Genomic DNA, 19,362 nt, shown 5'->3' on the forward strand with positions numbered 1-19,362 from the left:
TCGATTTAACACTTAAATTCTTTCTTTTCTACAAGCTTGTAATTTCAGATTTTCTCGCTTCATAACGCAACTGCTACAATTACATAGTGTTGGCTTTGGCGGCTGATTTTCTTTCAAGTCATACGAAAATGTTCTTATTAAATTGTGATGATCATTATTATTAACTTGAAAAGTAGGAAAAGGTACGTACTATATTTTCTTACTTAGTTATATCTGTTTTCAAATAAATAAATATTTCTAATCATTACTATTAATTCATATAATTATAAAATGTATACATTTACTTACTTACTTTAAACTATCTGAAGAATCTTTCTTAAGGAGTACCTGCTTGAGGAATCTAATCGGCTTTATGCCTCATCTTAGCCTAAAGTTAGTCGGCTACAGATTCACTTATCACCCCATTTAGTTATGGTCGACTATAAAACCCAAGGCAGGTAACACTTGAAACTTAAGCCCGGGGCGTGAAGACACCCAGCCGCAAATCGCTCGGCCCCCTTCCCCGTGGACAAAACTCATAAAGTGCCCAAAGACAGTTTTCATTTGACAAAATTGTTGTGTGCATCTTTTGGGTTTTTTGTTCCACCTTACAATGGCCATAACTGAGCCAAGAGCTGGGCCTTGAGCATTGGGCCTGGGCTGCTCGGACCCATGCCGAGTGCTGTGAAATTTCCCAACAATAACCCGAACTCAATTGTCCCGCTGAGGAGAAGACGAAAACGAAGACCGTGACGCTAGTCCCATGCTGTGAGCTCAGGGGCTTGGTTCTCCTGCTCACATTAATTTCTCATCATTTGGCATTGGCATGGGCATTCAGGGGGAAGAGTCTGAGGGTATGAGGATCTGGAGGAAGGGACAAGACTACCAACTGCGTATTAATGGAAATGTTATAAGAGATTAGCAGGCATCCGCACCGAGAGATACAAAGGTGCTTCGGTGCGAGAACACTGCGTACAATTGCGACTGTGTTTGTCCGTTTAATGCGAATTTTTATGCATCGTCCATACAAATGCCATTTGCAAAAAGGGACCGACACTGCAACTCGGGCGTGATCTACCTAAAAACTCAACTCATTATGGTCAATCATTGCAGTCGATGTAGATTTTACGGTTGCCCCTTCGGATTGTGCAAGACTTTCCCAACAATCGGGTAATCAATCTGACAGGCTACCGCGTTTTGGACAATTGTTTTCACCGATTGTTTCCCTATATGGGGCAGAAAATGAGGTCATATTTGGGAAATCTTTTCCAGGGAGATGTTGAACAAAGGAGGAAACGGTTTAAGGTTGCAATAATGTTTGTAAAGATAAGGAATTATACAACATGAAGATCGGATAACTATATCGGATTGCAAAAGTTGCCTTAAAATTCAAGCAATAATATAATGTTTTTTTTTTCAAAAATCTGTAAAGATGATGGAATATTAATTTTGTTTATTTTATGGGGATACATTAACTTTTTTTATAACTCATTTACCCACACCACCTCCATTTACCAATTTCTCCGTTACTGCCTCTGATATGTTGCACACTTAAAATAGATTAATTTTCCCTCAAGTGCCAGAGCACTGGTAAATGCAATTTCTGTTAAACAAAAATCGCGGAAAGAGGAAAAATCAAGCGGCAAGCAGCCAGTGCAGCAGCAACTCAAGCGACAGCATTTTTAATTAAATAATTATTATAATTGTTGCTGTAGCTAAAGAAGATTTTCATTTTCAGTTTTTTATTTTTTTTCGCACATCGCCATTGCGAGAACGACGCATAAATATTAAAAAACATATATAAATGGTCGGGTGTGTGTGTATAATTATGTCAAAATATAAGACCCACAAAGTAAACGAAATTTTCCAACAGCGAATGGTTTGGGAGTTTACGTATGCGTGTGTGTGGGTGGGCAATAGCGTTCGAAACTTTTGCAAAAATATATTTAAAATTAAAATTAAAATGGGAAAAAATGGAATTGGGTCAATGGGAAAGCCGACAGCCAGAGTGCTCTATAAAATAATAATTGCTGAAGGCCGCATACTTACCAAAGTTTTTACTGAAGTTAAGGAACGAATGTAAATAATATTAAATTGGGTAGTCAAGAAATTATAAGAAATTGTAATCCTTTCATTTTAAATCTTAGTAAACTGAATCGTTTATTATTAAAAATACATATTATTTTATTATTCCTTGTAGCTTTGTTTGTTATATTAGATAGCATTAACATACATATTATTTTATTATTCCTTGTAGCTTTATTTGTTATATTAGTTAGCATTAACATACATATTTTTCAGTAATTTAAAAAATAACTGTTAGCATAAATTAGACTTGAATTGAATTGTTAAAAAATGATTTGCAACAGTGTTATTTCTACTTATAAGACATTTATTAAGATCTTAAAGAATCCAGAGCCGTATTATTACCTTGAATCTCATGTTCTTTTTTAGAGCCATGATATCTTTAGGCCCAAAAAATGTACAAACTGAACACAAAAGCGTATTATGAGAGAAGTGAAATAGCGTATCGAACGGATACCCTTACCAACTCCGAGTGGCCAAATAAAGGCGTGTAAATCTGCTGCGAAACTGCTTGCACCTCCCACCAATTCATGGGCCTGGTGGCTGCGGCAAGTTGCAACCTCAACGACTGACAAACAGTAAACAGAAATCGGGGAAATCCGGCAGACATGCCGAGGAAATACGTTCCACTCACGGCCAGACCATGGAGCAACTCTTCCTCGAACGGAGCAGCCTGCACGCAATAATGCTAAATTGTTTTTCAATTATTTTATAGGTTATGGTAATATTTATTTTAATTAAAAACAAATACGCACAACTGCAGACACGAGTGCCGGACCCCAGGCGTTGGCAATTCCTGAGCTTTTATATTCTGCGCTTTTTTCTAGTGAGTATTGGTTATCGTTCGAAGGAAGCAAAAACATTGAATTCATTTGCATCATTTAAGGGTCACAAAATAAACGTATTAAATACAATGAAACAAAAAGTACACCAGTTAATGTTTTTTCGCGGTTATAACGAACCTTTATCAGTTACATGCAGAACGCGTTTAATATGCACTTTTTTTTTTAAACGAAAAATTCGCATCCTTTGTTAACTTGGCCTAGACCTATTTATTACGGAGTTCACATTTTGTTTTTGGTTGAAATAAAAACAGGTTCTTAACGTACAATAAAATGAATCGTTTAATTGTACATTTACCACTTAATATTTATAATACCTATTAGTTATCATTATTTAAATAGGAGTCATTCAACATATGTTCCACAGCATAGGTGTCGTTGAAAATCAATGTATGACTCCAATAGACAAAACGCAATGGCAGTTTGAAATTTCGCCTTGTTCTGCAGCATTTTCCGCTTAGGTAAACATTCATTTTGCAGTCCGCGAAATTTGAGGTCCCTGCTCAATCAACGAATTTGAGTTGGACCGACAACCCTCAGATTTGTTAGCCAAAAAAATAGTAGTGAGAAAACTCAAAGCCTAGTACCCGCACTTACTCATACGAATTATCATAAAGAACATCATTTTCCACCGTTAAAAAGGGATACATGTGCAGAAATTTCAACATACCAGCCTGTAGCGGAATTCAGAACCAGACCACTCTGCAACAACTCGTCTGGTTTCGTGTGTTGGCAGCATTAGGAGAAGTTGCAATTAAAACTCATTTTCATTGAAAACGCAATTTTCCAGCGTGAATTCCATTTGGTGAACAAAGTTTTGCCCCCCCAAACCGATGATAAACTGCAATGAATTTTAAACAGTATTCATCAGGGCATTATCTCGGGGATAGAAACTAAGGGGATACTTTTAGCGGAGTTTTCATAGGTATAGATACTGTTGGCAGTTTATTTAGTTTAAAAACAATTTTTTTAATATTGGATTAAAAAAGGTGTACATTTCTCTTTAAAATTTTAATTTGATAAGCATATAAATGATATATTACTAAAAACCGTTTTATTAAAAAATACATTTTAGATAAACAATTTATTATTACATTTTAAAAAGTTGAAGAACAAAAGTTTTATCAAAATGTATGCACTTTATTAGATTTAATGTTTAATTAAAAATTAAAAATGTTGATTGTGAAATTTTTGTAGTATGCATGCAAATGAAAAATTATATTTAATATTTTAATAACATATAAAACATGTTCAACTTTGTTTGACTTTTTAACTTGTGGGATATGTTTAGAATTTTTTGGAAGCGTATGTTTGTGTCCTTTAACTTTTTGCCTTCGTCCATTTAGTGATGCACCATTTGCAGTCTTTGTGTGTTTTTGAAGCGGCTTCTATCTGCTGCCACTCGAATTTCAAATCAAAATGAATTTCAATAATACGAAATCGCTGGCCACATACAGAGTGCGATGACCTGGCGCCACCCACGCAATATTCACAGCTCCTCGCCAGCCAAATTCAATTATGAGTGGTCTCTATTCAGTCTGGCTTGCGAACACCCAATTTCTGCCTGGGTTTCCTCCCCGTTTTACTCACAATTTTCCCGTACACTGTTGATTGACGACTACATTTTGGAAAATGCCGTGCGAATTGTTTTGTTGTGTTATCTGGGCTGCTATCAAAGTGCAACATTGTTGCATGCCGCTGCAGCACCACTGACTGCTGATGCTGTGATGAGTTTTTAAATTTGTTATTAAACGTTTTTGGCCGATTTGAATTTAGATGAAATTGCAATGTCCATCGCTCTTTCTCTCTCTCTCTCTTTTCAAATTTTCCCATGCTGCCAAAGCTATCTCTGTGTGAAATTTTTCTCCCTCTGATTTTCCTTTTGAACTTCGGGAGGAGGGGTTAGAAGTGATGCCACAGACCCCGTTTCAAATTCTATAAATTTGCTGTTTTGTTTGACCGTTGTACGCATATTGGCAAATTGAGTTCTGTGCGGCTCGAATGAACTGCTGCCTTTTGACCATTTTCCCCTTTGCTTGCTCTCGATTTGTTTGATTTTCCCCAGCTTTCCTCTTTTTCACGCTGTATCTCCATTTGGCCTTTGGCAAATATCATTAAAATATTGTTGAAACAATTTCGGTCGACTGTCGCGGTGGTTGATTGAATTTTGGAATAGTCAGCGGTTTCGTTTTTATGCTACCGGTATATGTTTAAGTATAAAACATAACTCAAAAACCTATAGAACCACCGTTTTGATCAATAGATGTCTTTAAAACAGTGCTATCAGATTATATTCACACGGCTTGTCAGACATTCGTTTTTACAATAATTTTTACTTAAATTTATGGTATAATTAAGCTCTGGATAAAAGAACCCACTTTATCTCATTCCAGGGGTGACAGATAAGCTCACCAACTTACTGATAAGCTTAAACCTTACAGTTTTATTGATTTTTTAGCTTCCTTCTCCAACAACCTAATAAATACATTCCACCTGCCATCAGTTAACCAGACCTTTAAACCTTCAAGTAGTAAAAGACCCTTTAATTATCTTTTCAAACTGCCTAACACTTTGAAGTTCGAACTGGCCAACAAATTAATTGCCCTGCGAAGAATTCCAACGAACCAAAAGCCAAAAGAAACCACAAGACTTTGACAAAAGCCGACCACCAATTTTTTAAGAAGTATTTAAAAATCAATAGAATCACATTTATTTAAGCCAAGAAAATCCCAATCGAAACTTCATTATGTTGCCAAAAAAAAAAAAAAATAAACGAAGGGGAGAAAAAAGGTAAAAGAATCGAAAGAAGAAACAGCGTGACAGATTATGCAAACTAATTACACAAAATTAGTTGAGATTTATGCCCCGAAAAAGTTTCGATATTGCCCCAACTTCAACCTCACCGCATTTATTAATCAATTCAATTTTTGCCGCTCGGCGTGAGCTTGATTTTTGTAGCGAGTTGGAGCGTTTGGAGCGTTTGAAACCCGTTTGACAAATAGTGTGACATAACATTAAGGGTGCGGGGAATTGGGAATGCAATGGAGAAGGGTCAAGTCCCTTTTGGCTTGTACAAATTTGTATGATGTAGAGCTTAATTGGTGATTAACCACCTGTAGATTGGACTGCATTTCCACGGACCAGCTCGCCGAGAGAAAGATCTGAGTGAGGAAAAGTCGTGCCTGGTCAGGCCCCAAATGAAGACGATGCCATGTCTCTGGAAAAACGCCGACTTCGACTCCGACCCCAAAACCCAAACCCAAACTCCAAACTCCAAACCCAAACCCATTCTCCTAGCAAGCGAATGTCACTGCTGGACTAGTTCTCCACAGAACAAGATTTATGGTATACAAGAGTCGGCTGGCTCGATGTTGCCTGTCAGCGACAGAGAAATGGGGAAACGGGCGAGTTTTCCATGGAAATTGCTGCACTTCGTCGTTGACTCTTTGGGAAAATAATTCATTTCGATTTGTCAATGAAGCGCTTAGATTATCTCTCTATTAATTATCGTTTATGGTTTGTTTGTTCGTTAGTCTGCCCGTTTCGGGGCTTGGTCTTATCTATGGGGGCGTCAAAGAACACGCTCTGTGCTCTGAGAATGGTTCCCATGAACTCTACGTCGCGATAACGTTCAGGGTTTGCTCTGTTTCACCTGGCCTACCACCCTCTTTCCCCCCACCCCGCTATTAAATGGAAAGCAAATTGGCCAGACCAAATATTGTGGTACTACCAATCGACATCTATCTCCTACCCAGTGCTCATCCCGGCCTCCACTATTAACATGCTAATATAAACATGAAAACTGAAACTTATTACAAAACCCATTAGTTCCTCTGGTTTCTGGTTTACTTTTTTTGTCCTTGGCTAGCTTGGTCGGACCGCTGCTTGATTGCCTCCCGAAATATTTATATCGTTTAGGTTGTCTTCTCACATTTGTTGTACTCTATTAAAGTCAGGGTCTATGGAATTGGACAACAAAAATAATAAATAATAAAAACAGTAAATCGTTCAAACAAAGCTTGTATTTAGTTTTTATTTCAAAATCAACATTATAGATTACATATTCGTAAATAGCGTTTCAATTCTTTTAGATAAACAATCTAATTGTTTTTCCCAAAAAGAGTATATAAAATTCGCCTTTTTCGATTGTTTAACAAGATTTTCCTTTTGTAGATTTCTTTTTCTTCTGCGGTTGCATGTGAAGCGATGCCCGTTGGCGCTTTTCCTGGGTTTTCCTACGCTATCCGACGACCAATCAATGCCAAACTGATGATGTTAATCTGACTGGCCCTTCTCCGGCTGCCACGGTGCCAGTAGCCGTGCCACGCCCCCTAGCTGGCAGTTCCCATTTACCCTTAAGTTAAAATTCATTTGAATATACAACATCCTATTTCAATTTAAATTCAAATCCGCAAACATTTGCCACGAACATTGCCAAGTCCAGAGGAAAACTGACATGGGCCACGCCCCCCAATAGGAGGCGGTGGGACACATATATACACCCGGGCATATCAAGAGTTGGCCATCGCCATCGCCATCCTCAGCTATGTAGCTCCTGGTAGTGGTTGTGGTGCTGGTGCTGCCGACTCCTCTCATGAAACCCTGTCGTCGTCGTTGTCGTGGACGCTGGCAAATGCCACTTACTCCAAAGTGCCGCAACGATTAACATCTACGACCTGATGGGCGAGGAGCTTGGAACTGGGAGCTGGGAGCCAGGAGCAAGGAGCAGGAGCTCTGACTGCTCCACATGACCAGGCCACCTACCGTTATGTATCTGCAACTGTATCTCCTCTCCGATTCGTTGTGGCACTTTGTAGTGTATCTTTTGCATATCGCCCGCCATGTATCTTCAAGTATGAGTATCTGCGACACCGAAATTGCAAAACCAATTTAAAAAACGTTTCGCAAAACATTCCGTAGATAGTTATACACCAAATTGGAATCTGCTCGTGAGTGAAAAATATACATTTTTTCTTCATTTAATTAAATGTTCTTCCTGTTCCTGTTCCTGTTTTTTTTTTTCCTGGTTTGATAACGAGCTTTTGGTGTTTGGATCCAGCGGGTGCGCATTTTTGTATTTCAGAAAAGTTTCCGATTTGATTGAGTTGTGTGGCAGGAATGTGGCAAGTGACAAGTTTGAGGTTTTGCGAGGTTGGTTTTTGCTGAAATATGTAGCAATTTGGAGAAAATCGAATATATAACGTTTAGGTTCACTAGTCCATGCTTGGATGAATATTGCAGATTAATATGCTGCAGGTTCTGCTAAAATTCAATCTGAAGTGGTAACAATTTTCAATTTATCTTTATTAACTTTACATTTTTATTTCATATTTGTGTGACGTCATTTTGACTTTCCTGTTATAACATCTAAAACCTTTAACAAAACTTCCAACTTTTCTTTATAAATTGTTACAAGCTTAAACCTTTCCAGCAAAAATGTCACTTCACCTGCTCTCTAAAGACCACACTTTTTGTGGACCCATCGAAGCTCTTAATATTTGGGCTGACAGTAATGCCAATATTTGCGCTGACTTGGCCATAAATCTTAAGCGGGTTGCAATAAATTAAATTAAATTACATTTTATATAGATTTTTTTGCTGGGCTGTCGTTAAAGACAATGCTGGAGCAAGAAGAATAAAAGTATATATATATGGAGAGCTTATCACGATCGGGGGACAAAAGGCACAGAGATTTTTTCCTCGGCCTCACTTATAAATTATTTAAATGGAAAAATAAAGCATCGGCCAGAGTCGGAGATCGCGACTGGACGCGGTCTGTTTGCAAATGCGGTCGAGTAGGAAATGTCATGAAAATGCAGCCCCGAAATGCTGGCCGAGATCTTCGTCCCATCGATGCGGCGGCGATACTCGAGGTAGTAAAACACAAATTCACAAATCGAACATGAACAAAGCAAGAAATGATAAGATCACGATTGTTCCTCCGGATCGTTCCTTTGGAAAGTAGCAGGTCCCACTTTGGCTCTGCACTGCACTGCACTGCACTGCATCTTGTCCAAAAGCCAAACATTTAATTGCGAGCCACGTTCTGCACGAGAACTGGGGAGTGGGTACTGGAGGATGGGTATTCTGACCAGCGGATCGGCCAACTTGTGCCAGTTATGCTCACGTATGCAAAGGAAAACTTTATCTGACAGATTTGCGTGATAAGCCGGCACAGAAAAAGACTAAGAGAGAGAGAGAGCCATGGAATAAGCCACCAGAGCTCGGGATCGATCGCTTCCTGGAGTGAAATATTGCCCGGCTCCAACCTCCTGCCACAATTTTCTGGCCAAATTGGCAGTCTGACTGCTGGTGGTACACGCAAAGGGACGAACTTTGTTTTGGACTCCGTTTTCATGTGGCCTCCAATTGCTGGCATTGCAATAGCTTTTTGGCCATTTAATGAGCCAAGAACTTGCGTTCGGACAAGGCTGGCCAGCGAGTGTGAGTAAATATATGCAAGGCAGCTGCACACAAGGCAAAGAAGTTGAGAAAATAGTTATACCTAACTAAGTTTAGTTGGCTTGAGTTTTATTGGAGATGATGAGCCCGTATCTCACGTTTTCTCGGTATGGATTTCTTATATCACACCTATGAAAGAACTCCCTGATAAATTTATATAATTTGTCTATACATATATTACAAATATTTTGTAATTTAATACAAATTCTTTAAAAATATGTAAACAAATTAATATATAAAAGTTTGGTGTGTAAAATATTTTCAAAACGTCTTCTTCTTTATTTAAGTTTTAACCCCTGATATAATGTCAAATATTTTTTACAAATTATATAAAATTTCGTTATAGAACAACAATTAATCATACATTTTAATTTTATTTTTAATTTTTAAATTTTATTGAAATTAAAGCAAACCATTTAGCTTTTATGGTTTTACAGAATACTTAATCATCCTTAAAACTATAACTGATTATAATATTCCAGCTCCTATTTGCTATTAACTACGTTTAACCAATAGCTTGACAATCACTTGTTCAATTACTAACTTTCAATTTAAACTTCGCATGTTTACTTGATAAACTCCTTGATCCTCAATTGTGCCCTAGGCCTTGGTTAGCACGGGAAAAATAAAAGTTTTCCGCCCCTAAATTTCCTGCCCTCGATTCCGTAATAGGGATCCATTACTTAATGCCAAAGCTCCTTTCCGAGGCATTGGCGATAAGAACAAAGTTTTCGGCATGGCTGGAAAATCTTCCATTTCTGTTTGGCTTCGCTTTCCTTCTGCCGGCACACTTTCACCTAAAAGTTGACAAAAGTTCCGAAGAAGAAATTGCAGTTAAAAGGAGGAGTGGGGGCAGCAAAGTGTGACAAAGTATCCACAGCGTGGCTTGGAGTGTGTAAATGTCCATTGAAGTGTAGAATTTGATTGCAGTTCGAGATGTCTTTATGTGTGTAAGCGGGAGTATATGATGGGCGTCTTTGGATTTCGTGCGATTGTCTTTTATGGCTTGGAAAATCAACTTTTGGCCAAAAACGCTTCGATGCGTTTGATGCACAGGCAAAAGGAGCGAGGTTCGCTTTGGCACAGCTTAAAGTCTGAGAGGCGTAAATTCACTTAAATTATGCGTAAAGCGTCCAAGTTTCTTCTCTCTACGGCAACAATTTGCTGACTCACTCGTCGAGAGGGGAAACTCCCGCAGAATCCCCCTTGTGACCCACATTTATACGCTCGAATTGATTTCCTATGCTCAGCTTTGGCAATCAGCGCCGGCTAACACACGCGGCGTATACGCAACGAGCTCCCATTTCGCCTCCCAGCATGACCATTTTTATTTGCTGTAAATCTGTAACGAAGGCACGCACTATTTTCCGGTATATTTATGCTGTGTCGGCGGGAACACTCTCCACCTCCATATGATCCCTTATCGTCTGGGTCCCTTTCGGTTTTCGGTTTTGATAATTTAATGCCTGTTTGAGTTAAGACACTGGAAGAAGACCTTTTTGCCGGCCATGATTCCTCATGAGTTGTTTTCTGCTCCTCGCCACACACATAAACTACAATATTTAATTGGTTCGAAGCCTTTGCCTAGACACGTCCTTTTCCCCGCTTTTTTGCATATTTAATGCAATTACCAAAAGGTTCTCCCATCGGAATTGGCCAAAATCCGGATGAGTGGGGAAACCGAAATTGATTTAGCTGACAGCTAGAGCCAAACACCTTGGCCAGGCTATTGATAGGCCATAAACTGCGAGTTCGAAAGAAATTGAAACCTTAAAAACAGAACTTTCATGGCCAAAAGGTGACCTTAGTACAAAAATAAATTTTGGTCGACAGCGAAAGTTAACTGCTTTGAACAGCTCTGCTTAGGTAGAAGCATTTTTTGAACACCTTTATTTTTGCTTTATTTTTCATTTTAATTTCTAGACTTATCAAGACAAATATAAATATCCAACACAAAAAAAACTAAAATACGAAAGGGTTATTTATATTAAAAGATTATTACTTTTACAAACTGTCGAGTATTGTTTTAATTTGGCATAGTTAGGTTATAAAACAAACAATTCCACCTTAAGTGCAAGTTAAATTGTTTGCTCCAGAAACTAATTTCCAACCCTGGTGCTTATCTCAATTCCAAGTTTTATTTTATTTAAATCTGATGGCTTCGCAGTTTTTCTCCAACGTTATTCGCTGGCAATGATAAAAAAATCGGAACTTCCCCAAACTCCTCGGCTCGTCAAGCGTAAGTTTATGTGTTGCCGCGAAATCTCAAAACAATCAAAGTACCGGGGGAAAAAAAAAGTAAAGCTGGTGAAGGGCGGATGGTGGTCTTTGGTGGGGATGTTGGAAAAAAGGGAGCAAACTCAAATAATATCCAGCTTTTGCTACTGTTTCACTTCGCGTGGGCGTTGGTGTTTGCCCTCCGAAAACAACAACAAAACGGCAACAACAGGAGAGCGGCAACTTCAACTTTAGTGCGAAAACTTTTGCCACTTAACTTTTGTGAATGCATCAGCATCAGAGGAAAAATGTAGGGGGCACGGTTGCGAAGTTGCTTGGTCGGCGCAGAGTCAATCCCCAGACTCCGCCGACTCTGGCACTGGCAAAGCAATTAAAATTATTGCTGGGCGCAAAAAGTAATATTTTCCAAGTGCTAAATAAACACACTATAAAAACGGCGAATGCCCCACGCTCACCGCCTCCTCAATTCTTCATTACTAACCCCGGCACACATACGGTGCAGAAAAGTTTATTCAATACAATTTTTTTCTCAGATTTATTTACATATTCCAAGACACGGCACGGAGAACTTTTTCTTCATCCAGAAAATGAGGGTGCCAAGCCCACATTGAAATCGGGGAAACTCACTGAAAGCCCCTCGATAAGTTTTCTGGGAGTTTGGGCACAGGGTTCGATTGCCTACTGCTGGGATGGTATTAAAAGAAGAGGAAACTGTAAGTGGAAGGATTCGAAGACGATGGTAACATGTGGGTCATTGAAAGTGTTAGAAAGTCTATAAACGGCTTTAAAGCCGAATAGAAACTTAAGCTTGTGTATGAAAAAAAATAAAGCCAATATTTCATTATTACATGAAGTATAAAACCACCAACTGAATCTTCCACTTCAAGTAGAGTCTACAATTTAAATTATTTCCTAAATTCCACTTATCTGCAAGCCATCGATACAACAATAACGAATAAAAACCTAAGCATCTATATAAATAAACAATAAAACCAATGCTTAATTAATACGATATTTATCACACCACAAACGGAATCGTCCACTTCAAGTGGAGTCCACAATTTGAATTACTTCATAAATTCCATAACCATCGATACAACAACCAATATAAAATCAACTTACATACCAGGGCACACATAATAATAAATTGAAAACCGAAATCGATTTAGTTGTAACCAAGTTTATGGTCATATAAACTTAGCCAGTCGACCCCCGGAACCCGAAAGGAAAGTGCAAAGTTCCTGGCTAAGTTGACCATAAAATTGCACACAAATTGCATCAAATATTAAGTTGGCCTGGCCAAGCCGTTGCACAGACAAATAGCAGAAGGCGAGTGAATATATACCTGGGCCAATAAATAAACAGCAAATATTTTATGCAAATTTTCAATTTAACACAGCATTAAATGCACGCACACATCGGTCCACGCACCTGCACACTCGACTCCTTCGGAGATCGATGTGAATTCCCTTGGCAGGACAAACAACACTTGTGTGCTAGCGTGTGTTCGTGTGTGGCTTAAAATGCCCATAAACCGCATGAGATTCCATGGAACGCTGCAGCATTTTGTGGTAATTTTCATAATTTACACAGATACGGAACAAGCAGCACACCTTAATGTTATTCGACTGCGGGGAATCCCGGAAGGCGGAATAACTGTATAACAATATTGAGTTGGAAATCATTGAGCGTAATTTGTTTGTCTGCTGGCCATGCACTTGATAGGCGTGAAAATCAATGTATTGATAAGATATTTTCAGCAGATACAATTATTTGACAAATTGCTAAGCAGCTTACAAACAGAAAGGGCTGAAAGGATTTGGCAATTTCCATAAATCATCGATTGCGGTACTGTTTGACATAGGTCAACTATGATTTATCAAAGTCCAAAAGTGTTTGATTGCCTTTGAGCCTGAGAAACTTTCCTTGAGCTCAAAATGCAAACTTGGGCAAATGTACTTATTTACTTTGGCCCACTCATTAACTGAAAACAGTGAGAGTCCTGCCCCGAACCCAAGTTGAAACTTTGCCCTGATTCTAATAAACTTTGGCGGCAAAGTTCATTACCAAAAATGTATCTCGTAGCATCTTTTAGCTCGTTTTCCACTCATTTTGCCATATTTACGCAAGGTGACAGGATCATGATTAATACGGGTGCGCCTCTGCGGCGGAATATTGGGGAATAAGATTGGCATGGTGGCAGTCAAAAGGTTCCTGGCATGTCATTAACCTACTCCCACACTCAGCCCGCATAAACTTTTCCGAATGTAAATAGATGTGGAACGGAACTTTTGTTTTAGTTCTCAAAAATTGACATTGACCACCCCCAGTATTGGTTGATTGTAATTCAAGATTTGAGATTGTGATAATAAAGTTCAGTTGACAGTTGAGGCTTTATCAACTTTGTCATGCCCTATTAAGTATTAGGAATTATAAAATGTTAGTCTTCACAAAATAAATATTGGCTTAGTAACAAAAACTCAAAAACTCCAAAAACAATGAGTCCTTTACATACCCCTAATAAACACTATCTCCATTACTTTTAAAAGCCCATCAATCCTTCATTTTCACTACATTAAAAGACCCCTTTCTTTCATTTTAAAGAGCATTGCGAATCGTTGATGACCGTAGTAAAACCCCTTAAAACCCTTTCCTAACCTCAGAAGTTTCCTGATGTTGGTCACTTTGATAGACACCGAAAACGAAAAGAGACTGACAAGGATGGAGTGTGAAAATATTTTACTTTCACCACTATCGATTGACCGACTTAAGTAAATACCCTAATTTAAACCGCATGATTGATTGCTGCTGAACAAAAGCCGAACGTGAGTGAGGAAGAAGGCTGCCTTCAATATAAGCAGAACCGGAACCCATCTCCTACACTTAATGTTGGGGCTGGCGTCAAAGTTGTCGCCTTGCTCCGGATTTCGCTTATTTCATGGGGCGGAGCTGGAGGTCGGAAGTGTGGTTGTAGGGGGCTAAGCCTTGGGGTTATGGGAATGACTGGGCTGGCAAGTCATCACGGACATTGCACTTTGGCTTTGACCATCAAGAATTTCGGGGCATTGTGACGGCAGTCCCTTTGGCACGAGGACTCTTCAGGCGATTTGCTCCAGGAACGGGAGTGGCTGGCAGCTCATTTATAAAATTTCCCAACCGGGTTGTTGCTGGCATTTTGAATCGAACAAAGCCTTGGGTCCAGCGCACATGCAGGATCCAGATCCTGGATTCAGCAGGAAGAACATATATATATGTTTGAAAAATGAATGGCGCCTAGATGGAGGATGCGAACGCCTTTATGGTAATCCAAGATGATGCCCCTTTTTGCGGTTGACATGATTCACTTGGGCGATAAACCAAAGATAGCAAAAAGTCAGTCAAAGCCCAAGTAGTTCTCCAAGCAGCGGAAGGATGGGGGATGGGGGTTAGGGATGCGCAGGACAAAGGACATTGGCGGCGACATTTTGGCAGCCCTTTTGGCATATCATTTTGGCCATTTCTCGGCAATCTGCCTTTCTATTTCCTTTTTTTTTTTTAAAGCAATTTTCCACGTTTGAATACACATTTCATTTAATTTGAGCGCAAACAAAGAAAATAATATAATAAACAAACGGAACGAAAAGCGCGAGGTGCCCTGGGAAAAGCTCGCGGTGGTGGGGAAAACAATTTGGCCGACGGGCGCCGAAACTTTACGCAAACACGTAATGCTCTTTACGTTGTTGTACAACGCAGCAGCCGCACGCAATGCGAGCATTTTTGTAATAAGAAATTCAATTTTCAGCAACATTAGAGGCCAAAAGTTGACTCCGCGGCTACGTGTGCAACAGAAAGACTTCCCCGCCTTTTTTCAGCCAACGCAGCAGCCGCAGAAATTACACAATTTTGCATTCTTTCTTTGAGTGTGTTTGTTTTGGTTTTCTATAGATAAAATGCATACTTTTTCACGTTACTTTTTCCAGTTGAAATTAAAATGCAAAGTGAATTTATTGCACAGCCGCAGGCGTGTCCTGAACTGAAAAGAGCGGAACCCAACTGAATGGGAAGCAAGTCTGCGTGTCGCACGCTCGTCCCATGCAAATTTTGAATTGCACCTGTTATTGATAAGCCAGGACATTTGCCTATCGCCGTAAGGGTCTTGTAGGTTTGCCTAATTGTCAACGGGTTTCTTGCTCTCAAATAAACTGCATTTGGCGCGCAGTTTCCGGTATAAGCGTGTTTGATCAACTTTAAGATTTGCAAGAGCATATAAAGGAAACATGCCATAGTTGAAACGGGAAAAGCTCTATAACTTTTTATATCGTCGTAGATATGCAAAATATAGATTAAGCAGTTCGGGTAACAAGGATTTTATAAACTTCCAGGGCCTATTGGGTGTCCTGGACAAAAGGATATTGAGATGTTTACCATTCCTGGTTTAAAAAAAATTAAGAATACAATTTCAGCTTTTGTATTGTGTGTGTTTTGTGCCTGCATTGTATATTCAAAACTAATCTTAAATATATCCAATCAATAATATCAATGAATATATTTAAATAAAAATTATGACTGCAACATAATCATACAAAGATAAAACTTCTCTTTTAAGACATACCGTTTAGATGTCGAGGACACTTAATCATCCACATTGTGTCAGATTAGAGATTATTGAATTCGTAGGAAATTGGAAATTTCAGCATTTCCTTGGAAAGTGACAAAACATTTGAATTTATTATTCAACTAATCAAGTATTTATTAGAATGCCCCGGGGGTTGACTGACACCGGCAACAGCTACAGTGGCATCCCCCGGAAACATTTTCCCTCACCTCCCGGCCACCCTTTCACTTGGCACACACTTTCACTTATTACCGTTTTCCGGCCGCCCCCCAGGGGAGGTGGCCACGCCCAAATGGCGACCCAGCACGTAACCCAGCGGGTCCCGGTCCCTGCCCGGGCGCTATGTGCCCCACTTGGACACCGTATCTGTTTCGGCTTATCTGCCTGAGCCCGAGCCTGTGACGTGTCCCGATGTCGTTAACTCGCGCGTGTGCCCCATGTGTAGCATTTTCACCTGTCAACAATATTTCATGCCCACTGTGCATTGTGCATTAGAATGACGCCGCCAACAGCTGCCCGTTCCCGTATCTTTCGTATTCCCGTTTTCCCGTATATGGGTATTACCCATTCCCAAAAATCCGACTGCCTTCCCTTCCGCCACTCTCTCTTTTGTTAACCATCCCCTTGTAGGCTGCAGCGCCTAGAAAAGTTGATCAGGTGGAACGGCAGCGTGCAACGTTTACGCCTTTTGGATTGCCGCTTGGTTTCCGCCTTTATTTTTGCCTTTTGCGAAATTCCCCGTTTCCCCACTCAGTCTTATCAGCTTTTGCTGCCTGCTTATCAGTGATGTCGAGTACCAGCACGGGGAAAATTACAAGAAATTCGGTAAATATAAATACTATGTTGTGATAATAATAATTCGGGAAAAACCCTTCTTTGGTTATAAGCTTATTAGTTCATTACCACAGAACAGCGATCAATGAAAGACTCTTATTTTTTAGGTGTGCTATTAGATCAGATCATTAGAACCAGTTTTCTGTATGTTTTAGAAACAAGAAATAGAAATAAGTTACATATTTCGTAAATCTACATCTATTTTATTTTTAAATACTTATTTTTAAATATTCATAAATTTTTTTGCTTCTGCAGAATCAATGTACATACTGTAGTTTTATTTTCTGTGTGAACCTATCTTAAATTGAAATTGTAAATGACCATATTCAAAGATAAATAATTTGCCCACTTTAAAGCAATTCTAAAAAATATGCAGGCTATAATATTATTGACTTACTATCTTACTACTTAAGAGAGTTATGTAAGATTCCTTGGGATCATCTTTATAATACATAAAGTAAATTATAAAAATAAATGCAAAATTTATTGAGAATATGGCTAGATGGACATCACTGCTGTAAGGTGTACACACATGTTTTTCCTGCGCCTAATTTCGGGTATTTTGGATTGCGTGCACCATGCGTCGCGTCACGTCGTCTGCGACTTGCGTGCAGCAAAATAACTGCTTCGTGTTGGCAGCTCCACGGCTTTGTTGTTTGTGTTGCCGCTTATCATGAGCAGCCCGAAAATTGCCATGGCAACAACAAGTTAAAAACGCAATTTTCGGCTTTTGCATTACAGTTTTACCCCACGAACGCAAAGAGACCAATCCGCCCTTGGTTTTTGGCTGTCCCTGAGTACAATACGGGTAATTTGAATGAAAACAGATGTGTGTATCGATTATTATGTTTGCGTAGATAAAAAGTGCATGCAAATATATCAGGCCTTCTTAATTATAAAAGAGCATTGGATATAGAAAAAAATAACTATTAAAAGCGTAATAACTAATAAGTTTTTTTATTTGCCAAGTATACTAATGAACTCGATTTTAGATAAGAAAAAAATCTAAATACTTTATAGTAAGGAAGAATTTTTTTAAAATGCTAAGTTATTAAGAAGGGATTGTTCTTAGCCAGAGTTAATAAGTATATGGCATTTTGCGTTCTAGTCTTACATCCAATGACCCAAATGTTACTATTCCAATTGGCAGAATAATGCTAATTGTAGAAGAATCTGTGTTCTCTTGGTAGGTCTGCACTGAGTTTAGTTTGAGTATAGCTACCGACATGAATACACCTGTGTGGTTTCCATTTTGTGCAACTCTTTTTATTGTTTTGCAGCAAACTATCACACAAGATGTACATTCCAGAAGTAAACGATTTTTAATATTTCCTCGGCAAGCGCCCACAAGACACCAGGTAATGTTTCTCTAAACTCATACAAAAAAAGTTACTAATTAGTAATTTTTGCTTCCAGTTTATTGCTGGTATTGGCATCCCTGCCGATCTTGAGTACGAATCACTTACAGTGGGTTACGTTTTAAAAGCAGAGTATTATCTGCCATACAATGCAAGTGTCTATAGGCAAAACCCACTTTTTCCCGAATATAAACCAAATAAGATAGACGCCGAGAAACAAAGAGAGTTCTTTAAGAAGCCTACGTATCTTCGTTGGCAAATGTACGACTTTATCGAACATATGCTAAACGGGTAAGCTCTTATCAATTTACAGTAACAATAAATAAAAATAAATATATATTTTTTTCCAAGCAGTTACGGATTAAATGGACACGAATGTCTTTTGGAGGCCATATGCGAAGCTAATAGTATTAAATTTGCAAAGGACTTTAGCACTGCAGCTGAAATGTTGCACTTGCTTTTAAGGTGCGTACTTTATTTTTTTATTTTATCTTATAATATTAATTATTTGTTTTTTCCATAAAGTCCATCTTCGACTTTAAACTCTGATTCGAAACAAGCACGGGATTTTATACTCGCAGAAAAAGAAGGAGCCCGAATGAACTGTGCAAAGTATGACTGCAATACTAAAATCATCGATTGGTTTTCTTTTGTCAGAAAACTAGATTTTTAATTTTGGCGTATAATTTATAAATTAAAATATAATAATATAATTTGTATCTTACTTATTGAGTCCAGTTTTCTTATAATCAACTTAATCGAAAAGGCGTTTTTTTCTTTTTAATTTTAGAAGTATGCTTTAGTAGTATGCCTTTACTTAAATCGCTGAACTCCAAAACTCTAACAAAGGCAAGGAACTATGTATATTGAAATTCGCAGATGCAGTCTGCCCGAAAGCTTCGTCCCCTTCAAACATATCAACAGCCACCTGATTCACCTCGTTTTCCCCCTATTTCATAGCCGGAGAGTT

General features: G+C 38.8%; 1 protein-coding gene across 1 annotated transcript; it reads left to right on the forward strand.

Moving 5' to 3' along the window:
- The first annotated feature begins 18,260 nt into the window (after positions 1-18,260).
- LOC128257611 (uncharacterized) lies at positions 18,261-19,065 on the forward strand. Its single transcript, XM_052988687.1, has 4 exons — positions 18,261-18,392; positions 18,451-18,683; positions 18,747-18,857; positions 18,918-19,065. The coding sequence occupies exons 1-4, from the start codon at positions 18,261-18,263 to the stop codon at positions 19,063-19,065; spliced, it is 624 nt and encodes a 207-aa protein (XP_052844647.1).
- Positions 19,066-19,362: the final 297 nt, after the last annotated feature.

Source organism: Drosophila gunungcola (assembly GCF_025200985.1).
Source record: "Drosophila gunungcola strain Sukarami chromosome 3L unlocalized genomic scaffold, Dgunungcola_SK_2 000002F, whole genome shotgun sequence".
Lineage (NCBI taxonomy): Eukaryota > Metazoa > Arthropoda > Insecta > Diptera > Drosophilidae > Drosophila > Drosophila gunungcola.

Excerpts from the sequence above, each read along its gene's own strand:
- LOC128257611 (XM_052988687.1), top strand. The coding sequence starts at position 18,261 with ATGAATACACCTGTGTGGTTTCCATTTTGTGCAACTCTTTTTATTGTT. Across the intron at positions 18,684-18,746 it reads ATCGAACATATGCTAAACGG|TTACGGATTAAATGGACACG; the intron begins GTAAGCTCTTAT and ends TTTTCCAAGCAG. Across the intron at positions 18,858-18,917 it reads ATGTTGCACTTGCTTTTAAG|TCCATCTTCGACTTTAAACT; the intron begins GTGCGTACTTTA and ends TTTTCCATAAAG.